General features: G+C 40.0%; 1 protein-coding gene across 2 annotated transcripts; it reads right to left on the bottom strand.

The window, feature by feature from the left end:
- On the bottom strand, positions 1-24820 carry LHX8 (LIM homeobox 8). 2 transcript variants are annotated; one of them, XM_071220801.1, is made up of 10 exons: positions 24660-24820; positions 24392-24508; positions 22663-22749; positions 22096-22257; positions 18244-18365; positions 15989-16209; positions 15366-15469; positions 10365-10460; positions 4483-4666; positions 1-714 (listed from the first exon to the last, which is right to left on the bottom strand). In XM_071220801.1, exons 3-10 carry the CDS (start codon positions 22735-22737, stop codon positions 638-640), a joined length of 1041 nt encoding a protein of 346 aa, XP_071076902.1. In that variant the 5' UTR covers positions 22738-22749; positions 24392-24508; positions 24660-24820; the 3' UTR covers positions 1-637. The 2 variants fall into 2 exon arrangements, with proteins under 2 accessions (XP_071076902.1, XP_024421351.1); XM_024565583.3 differs by having other exon boundaries at positions 24392-24470.
- Between the last annotated feature and the right edge of the window lie 779 nt (positions 24821-25599).

Below are 25599 nucleotides of genomic sequence, written 5' to 3'. Positions count from 1 at the left end.
TGAAACTTTCACGATAATGGAAAATGTTTAATAAACTTAGAATGGTGGGCTTTTAAACTATAGTGTTATTTACAGCCATAACTCATCAACCACAAACACAATAATGTGTTTGCATGGCATGCTACAACAGAAGCTTTATTCAGTTCATCGGAAAACATTGGCAAAATAAATTTCAGTTGCAAATTCACAGATACAAGCCTCAAAGTATAAAGTTGTATGTAACAAAAAAATACAGATAATATTTATAACAATAACTTACAGATACAAACTAATGATAAACTACAATTTCACAAAGGATTGTAAACATTTTGCACACTTGTCAGTCCTTTCTTTTAGGCAAAGTGCTCTTTTGATGACAAATAAATTAACAGATACACACTAGAGTGAACTATTTCCAGACAATACAAAAAAAAAGTTTTGATTTGTTTTCTTCTTGTAAACATAAGTTTTACGAAAAATGAAAAATCAATAAAAGTGTCTTGCAGGCCAAGTGTAGATACGTACCTGGGCAGCAAGATGATGTCAGAAGTGCTTTGGGCGTTAAATAAAAAATCAGCACTAATCTTTTCAATGGCATTTTACACATAATAAATGACAAGTTTATATCCTTAATCCTTTCTATCCCTGAAAAAAGAAATTAGGTATGACTTATTGGCAGTTGTGTCATTGAATGGGGTAACAAGGGCTGGAGTCCAAGAGTTGTTGGTGAATGAGCTATAAAATAGAAAGAAATTTGTGGATCAGTTTTGCAGGGTGAGTAAAACTGATTTAAAAACAAAACAAACAAAAACAATCCAAGGCAATGTGCTTTCATTACTCATAGCTGCGGGCGCCAAGCTACACTCATTCCACTGCCCTCAGCAGGAGAACGAACTTGTTCAACATCATGAGCATATTATTAAATGGGAAGCTAGGAATGGTTCACCCCTAAATCTTTATTTTATGCCCCAGCTTCTGCCACTTTATTGCCCTCCATCCATACCCCATTCACTGCACTTTACCCTGTCCCTAGAAAGACACACGTGCTTTGTCTGCAGATAGGTCTCTAGCTTTCATATGGAGGTGTCTGTAGATAAGATGACCTCCCAAATTCTCGTTTGTGAATGCTTAACTGCCTCCTCCCTACACAGAGATCAAACACTCTGGACTCAGGCAACACAACAGTTGTTCATGCGAGCACATCCAATGTCGGTGCTAGCATTAAGTAAGTGATTGCAATGACACAGGTTCTGATTTTCTACTTAACCAAACGTAAAATGAAGATTCCACCCTCAGCAAGGTCTACATTGCTTCAAACATAACCTCCCTCTGAGAGCAACCAGGAAAGCTGGACAAAATTTTTTAAAAATCTGTCTGAAGGCATATGAAGGAGACCAACGTAGTCAACTCCAAGAAGAGGAGAGAGATAAAATGAGGCTACTTTTCCCCTAGTGACAATTTTTAAATAAATGCATGAGAGGCTGAGATGTATAGCAGAGTTTTCAGGAGTTAGACTTTGGCAGGGTGGTGGAAAACAAATATGAAAGATCAGGGAGCACTGACGAGATGCCATAGTTAAAAGCGACAGAAATAAAATAAACAACACAGGCTTTGTTTGGGATCTGAACAGTCCAAATCTAAGTCGTGGCAACCCAGAAACACACCACCCCCCTGAGGATGGATGCCTGGTTGGGTTAAACTGATCTTCCCCTAGCGCACTCCCTGCCAAAGGCGAAACTAAATCCTCTCTGGTGGAAGGTCATTACCCAGAAACTCAAATTATTTCTAGTTTTTCATATCCAATATCTGAAGTACAACAAAAAAATAACAAGGCAAATAAGAAAACATGGCTCTACTGGAAACAAAGAGGAAAGAACAAAAACAGTAGAACAGACCCCCCAAAATCCAGATATTGGAATTATCAGACATGGACATTATTATAATGATAATTAATGAAACAATTTTATTAAGGAACAAAATGACAAAATAGACTATTTCAGCTTGGAAGTTGAAATTGTATAAAAGAATGGAATACAAATTCTAAAGCTGCAGTTACAAGAACTAAAATTAAGAACTTGATGGACGAGTTTTACATCATATCAGAGAGTGAATTAGTGAACTGGAAGATAGGTTAGAAGGGAACATCTAGACTAAAGCATGGAAGATTGAAAGGCTGGACAATATGAAATTTTTTCATAAGGGCAGGAACATATCGAACTAGATATTCAAGAAGCATCTCTAGTACAGCACATTATAATAAAACTGAAAAGTGAACACAAAGAGAAATGCTGAGGAAAAAAAGGCATCTACTTTCAAAGAAGCAAGAGTAAGAGCAACAGCTGACTTTACCAAGAAGTGGTTTCAGGTTAATTAACTAAGCACAGTTTAAACAACAGAAACACTGGAAGCCAGAAAAAAATGTTCTCATTTCTTCAAAGTGATGAAAAAGATAGCTGCCAACCTAGATTCCCACATACAGAGGAAATACCAGTAACAAGTGCATCAGAACAAAGACTCATCAATAAACGTAACAGAAGATGTACAAAACTACTAGACTATGTGAGAACATTTGCGGATGACCTTAATAAACGTACAGTGTTCATGATATGAAAGACATTGTTACCCAGTCTTTCCTGCAATAGCTTTGGGAACTATTTAGGAACTATTTAGGATGCTAGTTTCCTACAATAGACTGCAGAAAATCTCAACTGTTTTCCTTTTTGAGGGGTAGAAATTGACAGCCGGTAAAATTCAGGGTAGAGGATACGCAACACAAATGTGAGTAACAATGAAATAGGAAGACTTACACTACAGGATATCAAGGATTACAGGCCTAGCATAATTAAAGCAATCAGGTATTAATATAATAAGTACACCAATGAAACTGACACATACGGACCTTTGATGTATAGCAAATACGGTGCCACAAAGCGGCTGGGACATTAGTATTTTTGACAACATAACAATAAACTTTGCTCCCTATTTCACATCACAGACAAAATTCCATCCTAGATGGACTGTAAACCTAAATGCCAAAAGCTTCTAGAAGATACTGCAGGAATATCATCATTACTGTTGAGTAAGAACAATTTCTTGAACAGGGTACAGACAAGCACTGCCCACGAAGGAAAAAACTGATGAAATGAACAACATTAAAATCGGGAACTGGCGCTCCACAGAACATCCCCTTAACAGAGCAGAAAAAGGCAAGCCACTGGACAGGAGGGGCCATTTGCAACACATATAATCATTCAAAAAAAACCCTTTATATGCGGAATATAACAAGAATCGAAACCAATCAAGAAAAAAAAAGATAAGCCAATAGATCAACAGAAAAATGATATAAATAGGCTCTTTACAAAAAAAGATATAAAGATGCCCAATGAAAAATGCTCAGTTTCGTCAGTCACTGAGAGAAATGCGAATTAAAAATAATGAGATGGCAGTACACACCATCAATTGGCTAGAATTAAGAAGTCACACTATGTCAAGTGCTGGGATGTAGAACACCTTGAACTCTCATATGTTGGTCCAAGTGAACACTGCTTCAATCACTATGGGAAACAGTTTGGCAGAATCAACTAAAATTTAAACATATGTGTAGCCTATGACCCTATGTTCCATTCTCAGGTACATACCAAATAGAAGTGTGAATTACTGTGCACCAAAAGGCCATCACGATAAAGTCCATAGCAGCATTTCATAAAAGCCCCAAGTGGAAAGAGCACACATGTCTATCCCAGAGAGTGGATAAACTGTGCTGTATTCCTACAGCAGAATCCCACGTAACAACGAAAGCAAACAAATCACTGGTTCTTGCAACAATACAAATGAATCTCGTAAACAATGTAGTTGAAAGAAGTACGACACAGAAGGATACATTCTGTACGTTTCAATTTGTACAAAGCTCACAAAAAGGCAAAACTACAACATGATTTTAGAAGTCAAGGCAATGTTGCTTTGGAGGAAAAAGGTAATGATTGGGAGGGGACATAAGAGAGGCTTTCGGGGTGCTAGTTGTGGTCTGCTACTTCGTCTGGGTAGTATTTACATGGATATGTCCATTCTATTAATTTATCATGTGTATTTATTATGTGTGCAGTTTACTATATGTGTGTTTATTTCAATAAAAAAGTTTCTTTAACAAAACTAAGTCGACTCCAGTCTAAAAATCTGAGTGTGAATACTTTCTCTGACCATAGGAAAATAAATTATTTAAATATTTATCAGGTGAAAAACCAAACAAAACATTTTTTCCTAAGTAGAAATCAAGCACTGAGAGTCAATATCAATATTTGTATTTTTGCTGTCAAGTGAGTGTTAAAATACAGTCACAGAAATAAGAACGTTTGGGTAGTTTTGTTCCCTACTAAACCTCGCACAATGTTTTACAGCTACTACTGAGGTAATATTTCAAAAAGTGAATCTCATCAGTGATCTAATACTAGAGGTTGTCAGCTATTGACCGCTTGGGAGACAGCTGTTAAATGTTAGGATACCTACCATCCATATAACTATGCAGCGCAGTTAACATCGTCCCATCTTGGGGCACGTAGGCAGAATAAGCCATTTCTTCTAACATGGGCGGAGACAGCCTGGAGGGCGGGACAGAAGAGACTGGGGCAGAGGAGGAGTGGTTAGGACTGACGTGTTTCTTGTGGCGCGCTCTACAATTCTGAAACCACACCTGAGGGAGAAAAGCAATGTAGCCACGTCACATATCAGCTTCTGAGTACATTACAACTCAGTTTAAAAGGGGATGCAACCTCCACGACTCTCCCGTACAAGCATAGTATAAGTCTAAGTAAGCTTTTGAAAAGGTCTGTAGACAGAAAAGAAATAATTTCACAAAAATACCAATGGCCATTTCCTCACTCAAATAATAACTATTTGAAGATTTACTTAAAAACCAATTCTATACTAAATCAGCATCTTCCAAAATAAAAAGAGGAAGGGTCCTCAAGAATTCCAAAAAAGTTTCTTTGATTTTACTACTGGTGTTTGGGACAAAAAAAGAAACAGAAAGAGCCTTTTAAGCTGAACTTCAAAAGAAAAAAAAAATACACTACTAAATGTATTCTTAGACACCTGCCGGACTTATTTCAAATCTTTTTTTCGAATGACTAAAATCCCTACTGAGAACTTAAAGCTTTCTACAGGCCCCTTTATTCAGTTATTCCAGGCATATTTTAACCTGCTGGCTTCAATTTCTCCTGGTGTATACATAGTCTGTTCCCTAGGAAGCATGTTAAGGTCAGGCTTATAATGGGGGGGGGCAGTTATATTTAAGTAGAATAAAATACAAACAATGGTGAAACAGTTCACAAAATGTAAAGAGCTAACCACCTTCTTGTCCACTCTTCCACAGAAACAAAGGAAGCAAATTCAGGACAAGCAGTTTTACATCCAGGTCAGGCAGGTAAGATTAGACTGCCCAGAATGCGTCTAGCAGCACACCCGCCTGTGTTTCAACTCCCTGCCGTAAGATAAAACTTAACTGTAGAGTGTTACTCTACTAAAATAATATAGCGTTTCCATGCCATCATACCTAACAATTCTGTCCCAAGGAGAATGAGAAGTGGAGGGATAAAAACTTTAAGGAAATTAAGATAAGAAAATTGGGGTTTCAGGTAAAGGCCAAGGAAAGGCTGGGGGCATAAGTCCTTGCCCTGGGCTGGGGACAAGAGAATCGAGTCTAAATAATGTGGAAATGAAGGAAGCTGCAAAAACATTTATATGAAAAATTTGGCTTGATTTCTAAGACACACCCTGCCCTGGGGATCCAAAAATAGAGGGCTGGTAAAATATAAACTGAAAGGTTTAAAACTAAAGAAATAAAAATGAATAATGGTCCTGACCAGTGTGGCTCAGTGGATCCTGTGCTGGCCTGCAAACCAAAGGGTTGCTGGTTCGATTCCCAGTCAGGGCATGTGCCTGAGTTGTGGACCAGGTCCCCAGTAGGGGGCATGTGAGAGGCACGTGAGAGGCACGTGAGAGGCACTGATGTTTCTCTCCCTCTCTCCTTCCCTTCCGTTCTCTAAAAATAAATAAATAAAGTCATAAAAAAATGAAAAATGTAATGAATGGGGTGTGCAGCTCTGAGCAGGTGGCTGAAAGGAAGCACCAAGGAATGTTCCAGGAGCAAGACGTAGGCACATATCAAAGAAAAGGGGTGGAAGTCACAGCCTTCTCCCTCTTCTGGAATGTGGACACCCATATAGAGACCATACCCAAAGTCTTCAGTCACAGCCCTCTCCACAGGCTCCTTCTGCCACTACTGTCACCCACCCAGACAAGGAGATACACTCACACATTCTCCAACTGATAAAAGAAGCCTGCTGCCACCTGCCTGTTCCTGGGCAGTATCTAGAAGACACACACCCAGAGAACTACATACGACCTAACACACGTAACACTGTGGTTCCCAGAGTTTCTCGAAAGCATCTTACGTCTCCAGTAGATTATATACTGGGTGGGGCCTACTCAGTTGTTTTTAAAAAATCCCAGGCTTTAGAAGTAAACATAAAGAAGGCATGACATAAACAGCAGAATCACTCCCTTAATGCTGATTCAAAGAGCTCCTTGGAAAGATGATCAACAGGGAATCAATCAGCAGAGAGAGGTTTGTAAACACACAGTGTCATGTAATTTGTGCAGTAAAATATAGCTAAGGACACCAGACTTCAGAAACTAACTTCCGACGTGAGGACTACCTAGCTTCAGAATTCAAACACAAGCCCACTGACTCTCCTCACTGACAAAAGTTCTCCCTTCTGCTTTGCAAATCTTTAACAAGAGTTAAAATTTCTTCCAGGCGATATACTTCACATGCTTTGAGTTCTATATTATAAACTATATAAGCTAAAAGCAGGTCATGTAGACAATCTGCAAAAGAAAAGACTAATGCATAAAATGAATCTCTTTGAAACTCCAAAAAGCCAAATATAAAAATTTGGTGTATGAAAAGATAGAATTTTAAATTATTGGGGAAGCAGAATACTGATTTAAGAAAGCTGGGTAGACCTGGCTGGGTAGGTTAGTTGATCAGAGCATTGCCCCAATACGCCAAGGTTGCAGGTTCGATCCCTGGTCAGGGCACATACAAGAATCAACCAATGAATGTATAAGTAAGTGGAAGAACAATTTAAAAAAATCAATAAATTAAAAAAATAGAAAAATAAGAAAGCTAGGTAATTATTTGGGAGGAAAAATACAGAAAAATCCCTACCCAGTGTGTAACCAATAGTCAATTCCAGATAAAGTGCAGGTGTAAATAACTGAAATCATGTTTATGGAAAAGGCCAAAGCTATGAGAAAACATATTGAAAAGTCTGAATACATAAAAATATAAACAGTTCCCTGTGGGGAAAAATAAAAAGAAAATTGATAAACTATAAAAATTTAACATGGAAAATAAAAATTAGTAAGAGAAAGATGGTGAGAAAAGAAACAAATCAATAGAAAAGTGGGCCAAAAAAACAACTTGTAAAACAAAATAAGCAAATTGGTTAAAGTTCCCTGATAATGAAAAAATATAAAAACAAGGACATTTTCTCACTATCAAACCAGAAGGGATGTTAAAGAATGACAGCACTCGGGATTCACAGGGTTGGGGAAGAGGAACTCTCAGAAATAGCTCCTGGCAGAATAAACTGATAGAAACTTTCTGAAAGTGATTTCTGTGCTTTCGGTTAAAGGCCCTAAAAATGTTTCATTTTTCACTCAACAATCCCACTTCTATAAATTTATCCTATCAAAACAATTGAACAAGCATGCAAAGTATATACACAATGTTGGTCACTGAAGCATTTATATGATAAAAATCTGGAAATAAACTAAATAAATTATTCTACCCTTAATATGTACAGCAGTACAAATGATGTAGCTCTTCGTATGAAAAGGTATTCCCAGAACAGTGGCTGAAAGAAATAGCCCTGTCTTACCCTTTATCTGCAGGTACACAACTTACACATTCGCCTACCTGAAAGGGTATGTGAATAGCGGTTTTATCCAGGTGAGGAGTGTTACAAGTAAAATCACCCATTTTATTCTATGATCTTAGTACAATGACAATCTGCTCTGTAGTAATGTCTAAGTAGACTCAGCTAGTGAAGGTGAGATCGTCTCTGTGTATCGGGCCATTGTTTCTACCTAATCTTTGCATATAACCTAGTTTGCATCTTAGAATCAAGGCCTAGTAATTAAAACTCTTTTCTTTAAGTCCTCGAAAGCTAGGAAGTAGGCTGGGCGAGTAGGTCATGATTACCACTTACTTCTTCAAAAATACTGTGAAGAACTATATATTTAAGTTATATACACACCTGTATATATACAAATAATACACAGGGTGAGGAAAATGTAGGCTTATATTTGTGAGTATGCAAAACACAGCTTATTCTTATGTTATATATCATTATTGTATTATTTTCCATACAAAAAACTGTCAAACTTCTGTGCTCACCCAGTGTACACATATTTGCATGCTGGTATTCCTTCCTTTGCTGTCTTATCAGAAATACTTAAATCCAGTCCTCGTGTATTTTTTCCTTTTTATTGAATGTACTGGGGTGACACTGGTTAACAAAATTACGCAGGCTTCAAGCGCACAATTCCACAACACATCATTTGTACACTACATTGTGTGTTCACCACCTCAAGTCAGGTTTCCTTCCATCACGTGTATTCCCCCTGTACCCTCCTCCACCTCTGCCCACCTCCTTCAATCCTCACATATTAAAAGCCACCATCCAACAATAAATATGTTCTCCAAGTTGTAGTGCGTGGAATCAAGTTGACTTGCTCATAGTACTGGTGACTGAAATACATGGATACTACATGAGAGATGTCTGGCTGAGGTCCTTACTTCTTCAGAGAATCAGAAGAGGTCTCACAAAACTAGTCATGAATCTGACAGCTGCTGCAGAGTCTCAGATTATAAGGAAGCCTCGGCCCATTGTGTCTGACCGACCGCAGCAAAGAAGGAAGCTTCTCTCCCAGGCATAGGAAACTCGCTGCCTTCAGTGGAAGACCATGACATTTTTGTAGGCTTTCCTACTGAGAAAGTTCTATGTCATGAGTGAAACCTATCTTTTTCTGCATCGCCTTGCAGAGACGAGATCCTGCTTGCTTTAATTCCTTAATTTTTTGAGCTTTGAATGCTGTTTAAAATTATTTTCTATTTCCCTGATCCCCCCAGAAGAACCTGTCACAGTTGACCATCTCCGTCCTCAGCCCAGCTCACTCCTCCAGCCCGCAAGATGCTCCTCCCTCACTCACCCATTCACACCGGCTGCTCCTGTGTCTCACTCCAGCAGCACCTCCTACCCTGCTCTCTCCCTAAGATCGGTTCTTCACTTTTTACTGTCTATAATCTTTTTCTAAAGGGTCTTACCCAGTTTCATAGCATTAGACCTTTTTGCGTGAGTTCTGTCCATCCTTGAGAATACCCATTTATTTGTCAATGGCACCATCATTGTGTAATTGGCAGAGAGAAGTGGAAATCATCTCCCTCCAAGCTACAAAACCAGCTTTCTTTTGACCTTACTCTTCCTGTTCGTAGCACCATTTCCTTGAGGACTTTGACTTCTCTCTGCTTCCCGCTTACAGTGTCTGGTCCTTTCCTTGGCTCTCTGGCATCCAGCACCTGCCCTCACTGCAGTCACAGAATGGTCCTCGAATTCCAGGCCACGGCACCACTTAGTTTTTGTTTCAAAATTAGAACTTTCCTGGACATCCGAACTACTCTGTCTAACTCCATCTGTCCTCTCCCAACTCCACTTCTTCCCATGCACTGTCACCACACTTTCCTTCCTAAAACTACATACTATGGCTTTCCCCTGCTTAGGAAAGAACTCTACCTTTACAGGCCTCTCCACACTCAGCTCCGACAGCTTCTGCTTCCACACTCTGCAAACACAAATCTGCTTTTACTCATCCCTCCCTAGCTTTGTTCAGGTTGCTCCTTCTACCTGGACCTTTAACAAAGACCACCAACACCCCTCACACTCTCTCTCTCTCTCTCTCACACACACACACACACACACACACAGAGTCACTCACACACACAATCATAGCGAAGCAGAAAAAATACTGACCTCAGAACCAGATCTAGCTTGGAACCGCAGTTGTCTTTTTTAGCCAACTTTTCAGGGTCACTATGAGCACTGAATGAAGTAACTTGTATAATAAGTCATTTAACAAATGATAGCCCAGGCCAAGCAGGCTAATTATCAGGGTTTTTTTGTTTTTTTTTTTTTAAATTTAGAGTGTGAAGAAAACTATAATGAGAGGCTAACATTTTGACAAGTCTTCACAAAACAATGTACACTCATAAAGACCTACAATAGAAATTTTAGTATCTCTTGATTAATGTTTAAAATAGTCACCTGTATCACACGCCTGCTCAAGCCTGTCCTTTCGGCCAGTTTCTGGAGGGTCTGTGCGTCTGGGTTGTTGTCCTGAGCAAATTGTGCTTGCATAACCTGTTGTTTAAAAAACGTGAGTAGTGAGTGGCCAAAAGAAATCAATTTTCTGCATTTTCATGACTAGAGAGAAGACATGCAAGAAAACTGGATACTTGTATTTTATTAATTGAAAATCAATATAGGGAAATATGTATAAAGGAAAAGAACGCATGTTTTGTAAATTTACATTCAAGTTGCTATGTTAAGAACTTTAAAAAATCATCAATTGCAATATAGAAAGCTTGTGTCTCAACTTTTCTTTCGTTCCATTCTTACAACTCACAAATAAAATGCATAAATAGTATTAAGTCTATTTACTGTTTTTTTCCCATTCTGTTAAAAAGTGCTAGCATTAGAAAACTTTTTAAAATACAAAAATCACATCACAATTATCTTCAGCCTCTACTGAGCTGAACAGATTTAAGGCCCCTACATTTTTATTAGTCTGCAAATGGCACACAGTACAACGAATGTATTCCATGGAACCGTAACCATTCCTTCATTCACTGTTTTGAGTACTTGCTCTGTGCAAAGGAATGTCTGGGATCTAAAAGAGACACCCAGCAGCTCACTGAATGAGAATTCCCTGGAATCCAAACATTTGTATATTGAAAAAGTCCCCAGGTGATTCTGATGTGAACCTTTGGATTGGAGCCACTGTGCTAAGTACGTACTCTGAGATAGTGACCCATGAAAAACTGTCCCTGATTTCAACTTCCCAGGAAAAAGATACAGATATGCCAATAACTACTGACCATACAAGGTTAAGAGAGAGGCATGAAGAGAGGGAGGGAGCATCAGAATACAAAGCGCAAGCTAAGGTTTTTGGATTCTTTCAGAAAAGGTTAACCATAGGCATCAAGTAGGATATTTGTATTTTATTAGTTAAAAGTCAGTCAGCTGAGGGAAGTATAATAAAATATGGAGAGAGTGTTATAAAGAATAAGAGAGGGAGTCTGGCATTCAACTTGATTTTGCATGTCCGTGGGCGTGGGGCCGAGGTGGTGCCACCAACCTAACTAAAGACCTTCAGCTCTGCTAGTCCAGACACCACTTGCAGCAGGTGATATCAATGCCATTCTCCACTATGATCCTCCTGTAACACTATCTTCTGCCGCTGCACTGCTGGCAGGAGAGCTAAATAATTCTTTGGTGAGTCTAGCTCTCCTTAGCAGAGTGAGTTTCTTGAGGCCAAAGGGAATGTCTCAGTCTTCATATCCCCCTTCTTGTCAATAGTGTTTGTGACATAATGAACTTGACGATGTGAAGAAAATCTGAAGACAGTGTGGTGAAAAAACACCGAAGTTGTCCCAGGAAAACTTATGAGGTTTACAAATTATACGTTTTTCAGGTAAGTTCTCTCTGATGAGTGACTCTTCTAGGATAAGGTATTCCTGGCTTCCTGTCCAACTGTGTCCACACACTCTCTGTAAATAGCACATGTATTTTTGCTTTAAGAAATGGATAGAATCAACCTAAAATTTTGTAATTTCACTTAGTTCACGTCATTCTTCCTTTCCTGCTTCACACATGTTATTATTTCACATGCAAATACAGTTGTGTTTATAGAATCCTGAGCATGGAAATCTCAAGGAGAAAAAAGAATGAGCAGACTGTCTTTGTTTTTTAATTTTGAAGAAGAAAAGCATTTGCTTTCAGATCCACTATTGATAATTTACAGAATAAAAACAGCATGCTTTTCAAAAATGTATTTCAAATTCACAAGTTTAATAATGAAACCAAATTACATTTGATAAGGTAGTTTCTCATCAAAAAATAAAGCAAAACTTGAATCAACACTTATGGTTTAGGATTGGACTGTGCTAAAGGAAAAGATGTACTTATCAATGTTTAATACATCAAAAACAATAAAAACGCTTCTAATTTTAACTTAGTTTTATTATTCTCCAATCACTAATGATGTCAAAACCCAACCTACTCCTGTTCTGAGCTCTTTTAAAATGGTCAAGGAGTAAGCCTCTAGAGACACTCATCATTTTAAGGCCAGAAATTCTGCCAGAAACGTCATGATTCTGCACAGTAGCAGCTGACCAACCAACTCATCCTGAAAGTGGACTCCAGTACGTGCTAACCTTAGCACATAATAGTCATTGAGCAAATGCATCCAAATACAGTAAGGGAACCATTAATATTGGCTGAAATTTCTTAAATATTTCTACAAATGAGACAGCATTTGAAATGTTTATGCCAACACAAAGCAGTATTTTATTTTGTAAGTATGAATCTACTTTTTCTTGCCTTTGTTGGAGTGGCGCAGTAGATTGAGTGCTGGCCTGTGAATGGAAAGGTTGCCCGGTAGATTCAGTCAGGGCATACGCCTGGGTCAAGGGCCAGGTCCCCAGCTGGGGGGCGTGAGAGAGGAAACCAAACCTCTCACACATCGATGCTTCTTGCCCTCTCTTTCTCTCTCCCTCCCCCTCTCTCTAAAAATAAATAAATAAATAAAATCTTTGAAGAAAAAGAAACCACTTTTTCTTCCATAGGTTTCCAAAGAAGAATTTTTTTAAATTATCTTGTTTATTCCCTCCCATTTGAACTCTGCTCTTTAAAGCAGGTGCTTCATGAATAGTCTTGACTTACTGATCACCTACCATATTTTATTATTTTATTGAAGGCAGGACAATTTGAAAATGAGGGCACATCACTTGATTTATTAGAGGTTCTGGCAAAATATAATTACTCAAATTTTAAAAAAATCTACAGCTATCCCAGATTCCAAAATTATAAAGAACCATTCGAGGACACGGGTGGTGTCCCATTTGTTTCAGTCAACCCGCAGTAATAAATATTGAGTAAGTGAGAACATGCTCTGAAAACATCCTTTCTGCCTTCATTTTTCAAAGCTTATGATTCCAAGTTTTTTTAAAAACATGATTCACAGCACATTTCCATTTAATAAAGCATGGTTAAATAAATAGTGTGTGCACATCTGCAATTAAAACATTAAGGCTATCTACAGGATTCAGAGTCTCACTCTTCCGTTCTAGCGGTTGCTACTACCATTGAGTGGAAGGTTGCTAGGCACAGACTCATGGTCTCTCTGGAGGCCACGCAAAATGAAAAGACCAGAGGTTTGGAGGGAAGGTCCAAATCTCTTCTCTTGCATTCCTTTGGCTATCTACCCTGAGGAAAGTTCCTGCACCTCTTGGGTGAGGCTACCTACAACAAGGAATTGTTGTAAAGGTTAAAAGAGATAATGTAGAGAAAATGCCTATCATATGGCTTGGCACACAAAGTCCACCACATATATTATTCCCTTTTTATTAATTAGTATTTATCTTCTTATATGAGATTGTCTATATACCTAATGTGGCTTCAAATTTTCATAATTATAATTGTAATAATAAATTTTTATATTAGATCTGTTTTATAATTAAAACTATAGCCAGCCCTTATGGGAATGGCCTATTTTTAAAAAAAGTAAGTGGTCCTGGCTGGGTGGCTCAGGTGATTAGAGCATCATCCTGATACACCAAGTTTGCTGGTTTGATCCCCAGTCAGAGCACATACAAGAATCAATCAAGAAACAACCAATGAGTGCATCAATAAGTGGAACAACAGATTGATGTCTCTCTTTCTCCTTTCCCTCTCTCTAAATAAAAAATTTTTCAAAAATATATTTTTTTAATTAAAGATTCTGTTTATATGCACCTTTATTTATTCTCACACATCTTTTAGCTACTGGGCATTTTCTGCCAGGTCTCTCACAGGTACTCATATCTTCTGATTTAGGGCTTTATGTGATCTTCCCATAAAGCACCCAGAAAAGCAAGGCCCAAACAGAGATATTTCTTTCCAATGCCTTAACTTTCATTTATTACTTATTGACCATTTATTCCATTCCTAAGTTAAGAAATTTAAAATAGTCATTTGAAAAATTTTCAGAATGGCTTTAGGTTTTAATTCTAGATTGCTTTCCAATACCTTGGAATAGTAAGTTGCCTTGGAATATTTGTGTCCCATCAAGATTTCTTTCTTAATCATTCTCAAAATAAAAATTCTCTTCTTGAGACAGTTGTATTCATCATAAATACTGGCAGGTCTTAGAATATTATATGTGATTTTTCAAAAATTACTTGCACTTATTTGTTAACATTGTATAAATGTCCTTTAAAGTCTGAGCTAAGATGGATACAATGTATAAAGCACCCAGCAGTGGATGGTAGGTGCTTAATAAATGTCACTTGACCTTAACAAAAAATACCTCAGCCACATTAATCTTTTAGAAAACATGACTTTTTTATCTTAAAAAAATGCCAGAAAGAACCATTATATGTGTAGATTTTAATATAATGCAAGGAATAATTATTTAATAATTTTCTTGACAATTACATAAATCAAACCTATGACAATTATATTTAGGGCAACTAAACTGAAAATAATCCCTCCCTTTTCAGGGAACATAATCAACCTTCTCAGAAAATGTAGAATCTTTTCCATTAAAAGACTCATTGCAGTTTTTTAAAAAGATTCACACATTAGTGTCTCATAGACCCACAACCATATTGTATGACTCTCTCTGTTGAGTCCCAAAATATTTTGTCTTCTGTCACAATTATATGTAGTAATGCCAGTGCTGGGATTAAGGTGATTTTATCAGGAAGTCAGGAAAGACAACCATTTTGGTTCCACTTTGATGTCAATGCCAAGAGAACCCAGAAAACAAAGCTTGAATGACTGGTTTGTACATATAACTCTGGGAATATTGATCAATATTTTAGGGCACAAAGTATATTTCATACATTCACCAACATATTTCTCAGAAAAAGCACAGATTAGCCTTTTTGAAAACATAAAAATGATTTTAGACAGCATAGAGATTGGTTGGTTGGTTGGTTGGCTTGGTTGGTTCGTTTTGGTAGGTAGGGGCTTCAAAAATTATAAATTCATTGTCATGTCTACCTGGAGCTGATCTGCTGTAAAGCTGGTCCGAGCCCTTTTTGCTGGTTTTGGATGATTAACATCTTGCTCTGTGAGGAGGGCGCCTTCAACACTAATCCCATTACCTATATTTAAAAAACACACCACACATGTTTGTAACTCAGATGGGTCTACCAGTCATACAATAACAGGCTTCTTACATCTTTTGGCTTGGAGTGAAATTGTATACATCTTCTAGATTGCCAAACCCCTTGAATTAAGTGTTTAAACACACTAGAAAAAAACTGTAGAATATTCCATTTGTAGGTTTGAATGCTTAGTCACAAGTACAAAAAGTTGTAAGTACACATCTAAAGCTCATCCTTAAGAAGGCAAAGACAGGGAAATGGCCAGTTACAAAAAGCAAAACCAGATCCTAAACTCAAGGCTGTTGACTAAAAATATGGCACAAAGCTAACACACACGGCGTGGCCTTCCCTGCAAATAAACAGATGGACACCATCACAAACAGCAAAGTGCTTAATGAGCTTTACCACAATTACACTGCACAAAATAATGCATTCAAATGACCTGAAGGAAAAATGGTTTTTAGTCCTGTATTCACTGTTCCAAAAGACTCAAAAGTATTTTAAGTATATATTTACCATTTTCCACTTCTCTTTTTAAATTATCCAGCATGCAATCATAATGTACTCTGCACAGGACTTTCTCTTCCACCAAAGCAAACTCCTCTCCCGTGGAAAGTTGCCTTTTGCAAGAAAAGCAGGCAAAGCACGCCAAGTGATAGACATTGCCCTTGGCCCTCCGGACCCAGTCAGTAGAATGGATGTGCCTCCCACATCGAGAGCAGCGAGTTCCATACCTTCTGCATAAATAGAAGGGCAGGAGGTAAGAATTTGAATGCTTGGTGAGATATTCATCAGTTTGAGATTAAACCAATACATTATATTACTCATTGGACTGAGCTAAGTATTTAAATCTTTTGAAATAAAACAGGAATCAATTATTTTTCTAAAAAGCAATCAAGATAAGATATGGTCATAATTCAAACCAATTTATAGAACAAAAACTTCTCATTGTTACTTTAAAGAAAGATTGGATTCTTTCCTTTTAAAATAAATGAAATATGTTTCAGTATCTCTCCTGGAACAAATATCAGTGCATTTCAAATTACCCGAGACAAAAGATACAATACAAATGCCCACACACTACAGATTGAAACCCAAAAACGCAAAAGCATACCACTGAAGATGTAAATGACTTTTTAAAACCAAGTTGAGATAATTAGAAAATGCTTTAAATATCATTTTTAAAGTTAAAACAATTTCAACTTTAAACATGTGAAATTGATATTATCGAAGAATCAGAGAAACAGAGCTTATTCACACTGGGAACAAGGAAAGGCAGAAAAACCAGATTATTTCCTTTGGTGAGTAAACTGTTGCACTGCTAACCACAGAAGAGGGGGAGGGAATGTTACCTAAAACTTCTGAAGACACCTCTGAACATTAAATGCAGATGAGTTGTATAACAAAATGCCAGATACAAATAGTATCTTTTTTCCCTCAGTCCCAGTGACTGGGCACTCTTTGTCATAGCCCCTTTCACAACCTTGTCATGGCTCGGCATACATCCACACCAGTCTGGGGAAGTGTATGTGTCAGTGTCTATTCGTGAATATTTCTCTAGAGCTATTACCATTTTAAAAAACAATTCTGAAAAACTTAATCCTAAAAATATTTCAGAACATGATAAAATATGAAGTATAAACAGGTCCTGAGGAACTAGACCTTCAATAAGTCTCTGAAACAAAATCTTTCAATTACGTAAAGTTAAGTTTAATATATCCTAAGTGAAAGACAAGGCACATTGCTACTATTTTTGAGGAAATGAAGCGTATATCTGATGAGAAATATACATTTTTGGTAATTATAAAATTCTGTAACTTTATAAAATAAAGGACTCTGGATTTCATGAAGTGCTTTAAATTACCTAGCAATTTATTCAAATCAATCACTAAACTCTCTGAAATCAGTTTTCAAATTGAGTATAAACAACACAATTAGTATTACAAACTTCATTATATAATATTAACTTCCCAATTTCACAATGAACATTCTTCTTTATCTGGAAATACAAATAAGAAAAAATATGGTAATTTTTTAAAGTCATGCTTTCAAATGACTTTCAATTTTAATTTCTAGAGAGCTATCCATTAAGAATTGAATTATACTTAAAAAACCCTGTACATTTCAATAATTACAAAGAGATCACACAGAAAATGTTGCATTTAATATCTTAGGCAAATATAATTTGACAAAATAAAGGTCAAAGAACAGACAAAAGAAGCAGGATTTTTAGGCAGAATAATTAGATTTGGTATATTTCTTATACTGCAATAGTCAATTCTGATTAATTTGGTTTATCAGTCTCCAATCTGCAGGCATTTTATAGGTGTGTGAGTAGGGACCACTCTACAGTAAATGGGTAAAAGCTTAAACAGAACTTGGATTTCCCCCCTCCATACTTATTTCAGCTTACCCTTCCCCCAAACAAGGGGCTTTGTTACAATAAGTCATTTTATATTCCATACTTTATACCTATGCACAGCAAAGAGGTATCCCTGTTTTTAATACCTAAAACTTTCATTTGCCAAAGTGGGAATAATTATTTAAAATTAGTTTTGTACACTGAATTCCTAAAACAGATAAGCAGGCTTATTTTGTTTTGGTTTAATACATATTATACCTCAAAAATATAAAGCATTCTTATTTTGAAATATATAAGAAAATCTGAGCTTCAATAAATAAAACTGGAAAAGAAAGCCTATTTACAAAATTCTCTTTGTGTAATAATTTCTTGGAATATCCATGTACTAAAACAAAATGTCACAAGGTACCTGAAATAGTCAAGCTTGCAGAAAATGTCTTTGTCTTTAATGTAACAGCTGGTATGCCTTCCTAAGGAGGTTCTGCAGACACTGCAGGAGAGACACCGGACGTGCCAGCACAGGTCATTCACCTGTGAAGGGAAAAGAGGCGGGATGAGAAATCACTCTACGACTTCAGAGGATATCCACTGGCTTTGTGGATTACACAATTCACAAAGCTGGCCCCTTACTATTTTAATACACACTCTGTTTCCATCGAAAAGCTGTCATTTACATAAGTATGTGTGTAGACATATTCTCTTAGACCCAACCAGAAAAATCACGGTAACAAATTGGACATTTTGTGTTAAAAAAGGTTATTTTATTTCTTTGAAAACATTTTTTTAAAAATGGAACTTCTATGAACACAGGGCAAATTCCTGAACACTTTGAAGTTCTATATATACTGGTTTATTTTTTCTTTTACCAAGTTCTTCCCACCATAAAACATGTTAGCTAAAGAAGTGAAACCACATAACTTCACAATCTAATTTTTGGCCAAATTATTATAAATTGTGCACCAGTTAGAATGAGAGAGAAAGACAGTGAAAATGAAGTTTTTAAAGATACTTACATTGTAAAGAAGTCAGACAATCCATTTTGCTGACAAAATAGAAATGCTAAGGCAGATTTAAATGTTGATGTGGCAGAAGCCCCAGCTCCCTTTTAAAATTAAATAATAGGATCAAGGGGGTAAAGTATTGCTAACCCTACTTAATGATTTGGCTACTGGAGAAAAAAGTAAATCTAATTATAAGTAGTTCTAAAAAGGCACCCAAGCCCTGTTTGTCATTTATACTTCAAGAAATGAGGCAGAAAATAGTGCTTTAATACATCACAGCACTTTATATATTCTAAGTAGGAATATAAAATATCATTATCAGTTCAGGGAACAAATCATAACTACCCTCACCTTAAATGGTGGCCATCATAGTATACGCCCCACAATCTCAGCCTTCACAAACAGACGTGTATTGGATTGAACTTGCCTGTAATGCAGACTCCTCAAGTTTGCTCTTATTACACTGACTCAAGAATGAAGCTTATGCGTAGTTAAATTTCATGTAAAAGAACAGCAGTGATATTTGAAATTGATGTTATGCAAAAACAAAAGTTACGCACTACAAATGGATCTAAATGCCTAAAATAAGAATTAGATAACTTGGGAAAATGGGAAATTATTAAATATACCCTTTGCTACATTATTTTGTAACAAAGATCATCCATCCAAAGATTCTGTCAGATTAGCACTACTGTTCATCACAGATAAAAGGTACTTCGAAGCTGGGAAAAAAGTTTCACTGGCCTCCAATCACAGTTATGTACTTCTTTTGGTAAAATTTAAAAAATTTTGCTTTTGTTACAAAAGATGTACATGTTTACTATACAAGAAAACATGTAAAATAGCAAAGAAGCAATAGAAAATATTAACAATGGGGAATACTGTCCTGAAAATAGATATATTTCCCTTCTATTTTCTCCTAAAATGAGTCCAGTTAAGTTGAAGATTAGAAGTATGGTCTTCTAAGTATGGTCTTTCATATTCCACTGTTTAGGGCCTTCTTATGCATTTCCATCTTATCTAACCTGTTTTTACTTTATTTTTTATTTTTATCTTTTGGAAGCAAAGGTAGATTCAGGCTTCAGGGCAGAGTTATATGATCACCCTCTAACTCTCTAAAGCCAGATGGAATGCCTGATTTTTCACATTTCCTCAAAGTTTACTAGAAACAAACAAAACGAACAACAACAATAAAAAACCTCTTCCATCTTTCATTTCTTTTCCAGGGAGGAAAGTAAGGTGAAGAGAGAAAATTCTGAAGAATTAAAACCTTCCCTGATGGCTGGAAGTGATTCAATCTGTATATGTATGTGTATGTAAGGCTAGGCCAGAAAGCCACCCAAACATTCGGGCACTAAAGTGTTGGATGGGGCAATAGATACATCTACCTCATCTTGTGCTTTTTTTTGTTGTTCTAACTCCATTTTAATTGCCTCATGATATGGCATTTTCTATATTAAAAAAATTATAACCTCAAATACTGTACTAGGTCTAACAATTTCCCCCCCCCCCAGTGCTGTGCGTTCAAACTTATCTGGATGGATAAAGAATCAAAATGGAAAAAAAGTTAAGAATTTAGAATTTTTATATAATCATATGGTAATAACCTTTTGTTAGAGCTAATGTACTAATATGTATGAGAAAGTAGGATATGACTAAAGTAGAAGACTTCCCTGGGAGGACTCCAGTCCTATTACTAAGGAAAGCTTAAATAACTTACATATTCCATGTCATACAAATATATAAACATATTTTAACATATACAAGATGAATATTAGAAACTACTTTATTTCAGAGGGTGTGTTAAAAGTCATTTTATAATAAAGTTTTTCTATATCCTCTCTGCTATGAAGTGTTAAAGACTTTATTGATCCCTTCAGAAACATTCTTAAGCATTATGCTAATTATTGAGAGGAAGTGCTGAAAATAAGCTACTTTTGATCCAAAAGATGATTTTCAAATATCCAAAAAGGCCCAGGTCTAGAAGCATTGAAAGGAGAATCTTAGAACGTAGATTTGATGAGAAAGCCAGTTAATTTGTCAACTTTAAGAATTACTAATCAATAAAGATTAACTCAAGTCACTTTTTAATGTTTTTACCAAAACATCTTTTGGTGCTTTATCTCAGTTTTATCTGTAGGGTATCATTTCCACTTTACAGATGAAGCAGCTTTGTACACTGAGGTAGAAATTTAAAGAACCCCACTAACCTGCTTTTTGAACTCATACACTCCATAATTAATTCTTTTGAAAAACTGGAATGCTTGAAGGGTTGGTGGAGAGGGAATAGAAAGTGAACTGGTTTGCTACTAATTCAGTGTAGGAGAGATTATTAGTTTAAATAGTAGCTTTAAGGCGGTATTGAAGTTGCAAACCCAGAGCATTAGGATTAAGACACATGGGACCACGCTCCTGCAGGCAATGACAGGAAGAACTGTGGCCTGCCGGAATTTACACTCCAAAACTCCCCCACAATATTTTAAGAGAAGTAAAACAAATTAAGACAATCTACTCTCCCGCCACCATTGGAAGCACTTCGTACCAGGCTTCTTTCTTATCTTCGTAAATTTACATCAATTCCCATTTCCCCCCAAGCACTGGAGATAACATTTAAAAAAAAAAAAAAAAAGCACTGGATGGCCTTGAAGTATTAAACCTTAATGAGAGGAGCAAGATACTGAAATGATTTGTATTTAAATGCTCCTAGGGACTTTTACTTTGGAAAAGCCTCAGGTAAATAAACAGAAGACCATATTAAAATTCTGGCCAAAAAGAGCCGTTACAGCACTTAGTGGTTCTCACCCAAAAGAGACACTGCAAAGGGGAATCAGTGCACATACACCGGCCCGGGACTCTCCGGAGCAGGCCCGGCGTGTGGGTGCTACTGGGGGTGGAGAGGCGCTACCTAGCCCGGGGCTCGGTGGAAAGAATCAGGCAGGACTGTACTTCAGAAGGGGTAAAAGGGTTTCTCCACTTCCGTTCCTCTACGAGGTGGCGGCTGACTCCAGTGCACCCAGGCGGGGTATGGGCACTTCCAGACCTGTCACACAAGAGCTGTTTTGCAGAAACTCGGGAGATTGTAAGATTTCTTCCCTTCCTCTTCCCCACCGCAGGAGTTGCCCTTGATTGGTCTGTTTTGCTTTGAAAGCCTACAACCTCCAGCGAGAACTTGAGTGGAAAAGAGGGGGAAAGAAACTTTTCTCTTTTCCCAGCGCTCCTAGGGTAGCCCGCTCCCCCTGGGCCTCGCGGCTGCTCCCTACCTTGAGAAGGTACTTGTCCACTATCTCCAGGCCGCAGCTGTTGCACACACACTTGCCAGGGGGACAGACGGAGCCCGAGGCCATGGACCGGGGCGAGGACGACGGGGACAGCGGGGCAGAGGAGGAGCACGAGTCCTCGTCCCCCGCTCCCTCGGGGCTCACCTGCAGGAAGCCAAGAGGCGAGGTCGCAGGCGGTTCTAGATCCCTCCTGCTCCCATCCCACGGATCCCCCGGGGCGCCCCCACCGACTCCCCGCCCTTTCTCCAGCAGCAGCACCCCTTCCCGCCCAGTTGGTGAGGTCTCTCTTCTCGCCGTCACCCCGAGTCCAGAGTCCAAGCTCCAGGCACCGCCCACTGGGGCTGCGACCCCTGACCTCCAGGACCCCTTAAACCCTGCCCAGCTCGCCAGGCTAGCGGAGCTTTCGGCGCTGCCCCGCCCCAGACCCTCTCTCCACCCGCTCCGCGAGAGCCAGCTGGGCCGGGAAGGAGCACGGACCGCGGCCCCTCTTCCCGGGCCGCCGCCCACGCACGGCCAGTCTCGTCCGCACCCGCGTCCCTCCCCACTTACCAGTCCCTCTTCCCCGGCGCCTTTCCGAGTCCTCCCGGCCGCCAGGGCAGCAGTCCGCCCGCACTCTTCCGACATGAGCCCCAGGCACTGCGGGGGGAGTGGGGAGAAACAGACCAGGAGTCCCGAACCCGCACCCGCGGCCGAGAGCCTCGGCTTCCCCGCACGCAGGGCGGGCTAATGAAGGCCCCAGCGCGCAGGCCGCGCGTGCACCCGTCAGGGCTGCCGGGCCCCGGCGTCGCGAACCCAGGCGGCCACCCGAGAGCCGAGGGCTCACCCGGCGCGCGGCGGAGCTCTCGGGGCTCCGGCTCCCCAGCTCTCACCGGAGGACGTCGGCTCCCCGCCCCCCTGCCGGGGATAACAAGTTAATAACAATCATCCCGGCACAAAGCATTTTCTTTCTAGACGTCAATCACGGCGGTGCGGGGATCGCGGGGCCAAAGGGGGTGCACGAGGGGGAAGAGGCAGGGTGGGAGAGAAGAAAAGAGGACTGAGGAGGGGATGGGGGAAGAAACTTGATTTCTTTAATAACCTCAATTAAAAGAGCAAGACATTTTTTTAAGGGGGCTTTTTGAATTGGATAGCCCGAAAGGTGAAGAGGTTTAATAGGATACTTGAAAGCTAATTACAGCGGGATTTAAGAAGCCTGGTGCTTGTTCCGATGACAATTTGAATGAAAATGCTTCAGATTAAATCGAGCCAGCAGCTCTTTCGTAAACTTGCAGCAATTAGAGCTGCGAGTGATTTACACTCGTTTCTTTAAGGTGTAAATTGCCACTTATTGCTCAGTAAGTCAACATTTGAGCTACTAAAGGATTATTTTTAACCAGCGCAAAAAGCGTATCGAATAATGGAAAATATCCAGCTGAATTTAATTTGTGCCATTAAAAAAAATCTCACCCAACCTCGGTCAAAATGTTTTAAAGCAACAACGCGCATTACTCAAGTGTTTGCAAGCCTTTGCTGGAGTTTTGTTCTTAAACGAAAGCGCAGCCTCTCTGGGCGTTTTCTGCCTTCTTTTACAAAAACTCCGACCGTGGTGCCGGGTGGGAGGCCGGCGGGTGGGCTCCAGCGGCCCACACCTCTGCGTCACTGACACCTGGGCTCGCACAGTCCCTCCCTCTGGCAGCCCCAGGCGAGATCCGCTCCAACGCCGCAGTGCCCGGGCCCTCCGCCGGGACCCTCGGGGCGCTCCCCACGCGGAGCCCCGCGCAGCCGCGGAGGCCGAGTCCTCGCGCACACAGAGTTTACGCAGAAAGGCCCCGTGCTCGCCGGGTAATCCTTGCCGGCGTCGGAGCAAAGTCACAGTCAGCGGTACCCGATGCGCGTCCCGTTGAGGAGCACAAGCAGGCTCCAGTTGATTTTCAAACTTAAAATGCGAGACACTCCTGGGTCCTAATTCCAGAGAGAGATGAGTGCTTGTCCGTTTCCCCCACTTCCTCGACCCATGGTGTGACTCGTATCCCGGGGTTTGCTTCTTTCGGAATTTTAAGTAAAATAGCGCTCCCGGCCGCCCCGGGATGTCCGGAGGCCTTCGCGAAGCCACGCATCTTTCGGTTTGCGCGCTGGGCCCGCCCGCCCTGCTGCCGGAGGCCCGCTAGCGCCCGCCGCCCGCCGGCGCCGGGAGCTGCGCCACGGTTCGGTCCCACCCGACAGCCCTCCGGACCTCCCGACCCTCTCTCTCCCCGACCGCCACGCTCACCTCGGCAAATAGAACAAAAACACGACTCACATGTACCCGAGAGCGCCTTAGGCTCGAGGCTTCGGCTCCCAAATTACAGTCTCCAAATCCATGCCTCAGGTTAAGTGAGCTTGTGGGGAGGGAGGCAATGATTACCGACTAACGCTACTACGTAACAAAAAAAAAAAAAAAGAAAAAAAGCCAGGTCTGAAGATGAGGCTGTTACAGGTAATTTCTGAACCCCGTTTAGGAGCCCAAACAGCTTGCGATCAAAGGAAACTGCGATTCAGCGGGTCTGGCCAGGCGTCGGCTCGCTCACCTTCTCGGGGGGAACCGCCAGCTCCGGCACGTCCTTTTCTTCCAGTTTACACACAAACATCTGAGCGCTTTTCCAATACATGGCACTGCGAGGGCTGCTTATCTCATACCAGCTCCGGAGGGTCAGAGGCCGCCCGCGCCGGCCGATCTCCCCCACCCCCTCCGCAGCGCTCTAATAAAAGTGACGCCGGGAAGAGGACGGATGCTACAAGTAACTCTCCGTCCAAAGAGGCCGCTGTGGCCGTACCCGTTCTCGGGTGGACTCTTCTTAAGATTTCCCGCCCACCCCCCAACTTCGCTGAGGCCTATCCCTCCAGGAAAAGAAAAGGGGGGGGGGAGAAGTTTGTTTTCCAGAGGGTGGAACCTTACATAAAGGGAGAGAAGGGTAGGGGGGGGCGGGAGTCTTTTCCTGGAGGAATAATCTCACCTCCTTCAGGAAAACCCGCCTTCTCTACCTGTGAAGATCTTTATCAGGACTAGCCAACTTGCTCCTGATTTAGTATTAAACAAAAACAACAACAAAAAACCTATTGGGAAAGGCCCTTTAAAAAAAAAACCTGCTCTCTGCATTTGCCGTGGCTTTTTAATTCTCGCTTCCCAACCAAAACCTAAACAAAGATTCAGGTTACATCTCGTTTCGCAGCGAGCCTAAGGGGAAGCCGAGGTCTGGGTGACTCGAACCTTTTGGCCGTTCTGCTGAAACGCGCAGCGCTCCGGGCTAGCGGAGGAACGCGAACGCTCCGGGGCTGCCTGGGGGCTGCCTGGGCCAGCGGTAGGCGCTCCTTTTGCAAAGTTTTCTCATTGAAATAGGGAACTTTTGAGCAGCGCGAAAGCTACTGATTACGAATAGACTTGAAACTAAGGCGACAAGGCAAAAAGTATTGCTCTTTCATCTTGACCTAGACAAAATTTAAGCCCTCCTGCGGTCAGGTTCTGCCTCA

This window comes from Desmodus rotundus, chromosome 3, assembly GCF_022682495.2.
Source record: "Desmodus rotundus isolate HL8 chromosome 3, HLdesRot8A.1, whole genome shotgun sequence".
Classification (NCBI taxonomy): Eukaryota; Metazoa; Chordata; class Mammalia; order Chiroptera; family Phyllostomidae; genus Desmodus; species Desmodus rotundus.
Note: the sequence above shows the minus strand (reverse complement) of the source record. Positions and strands in the feature narration are given on the sequence as shown.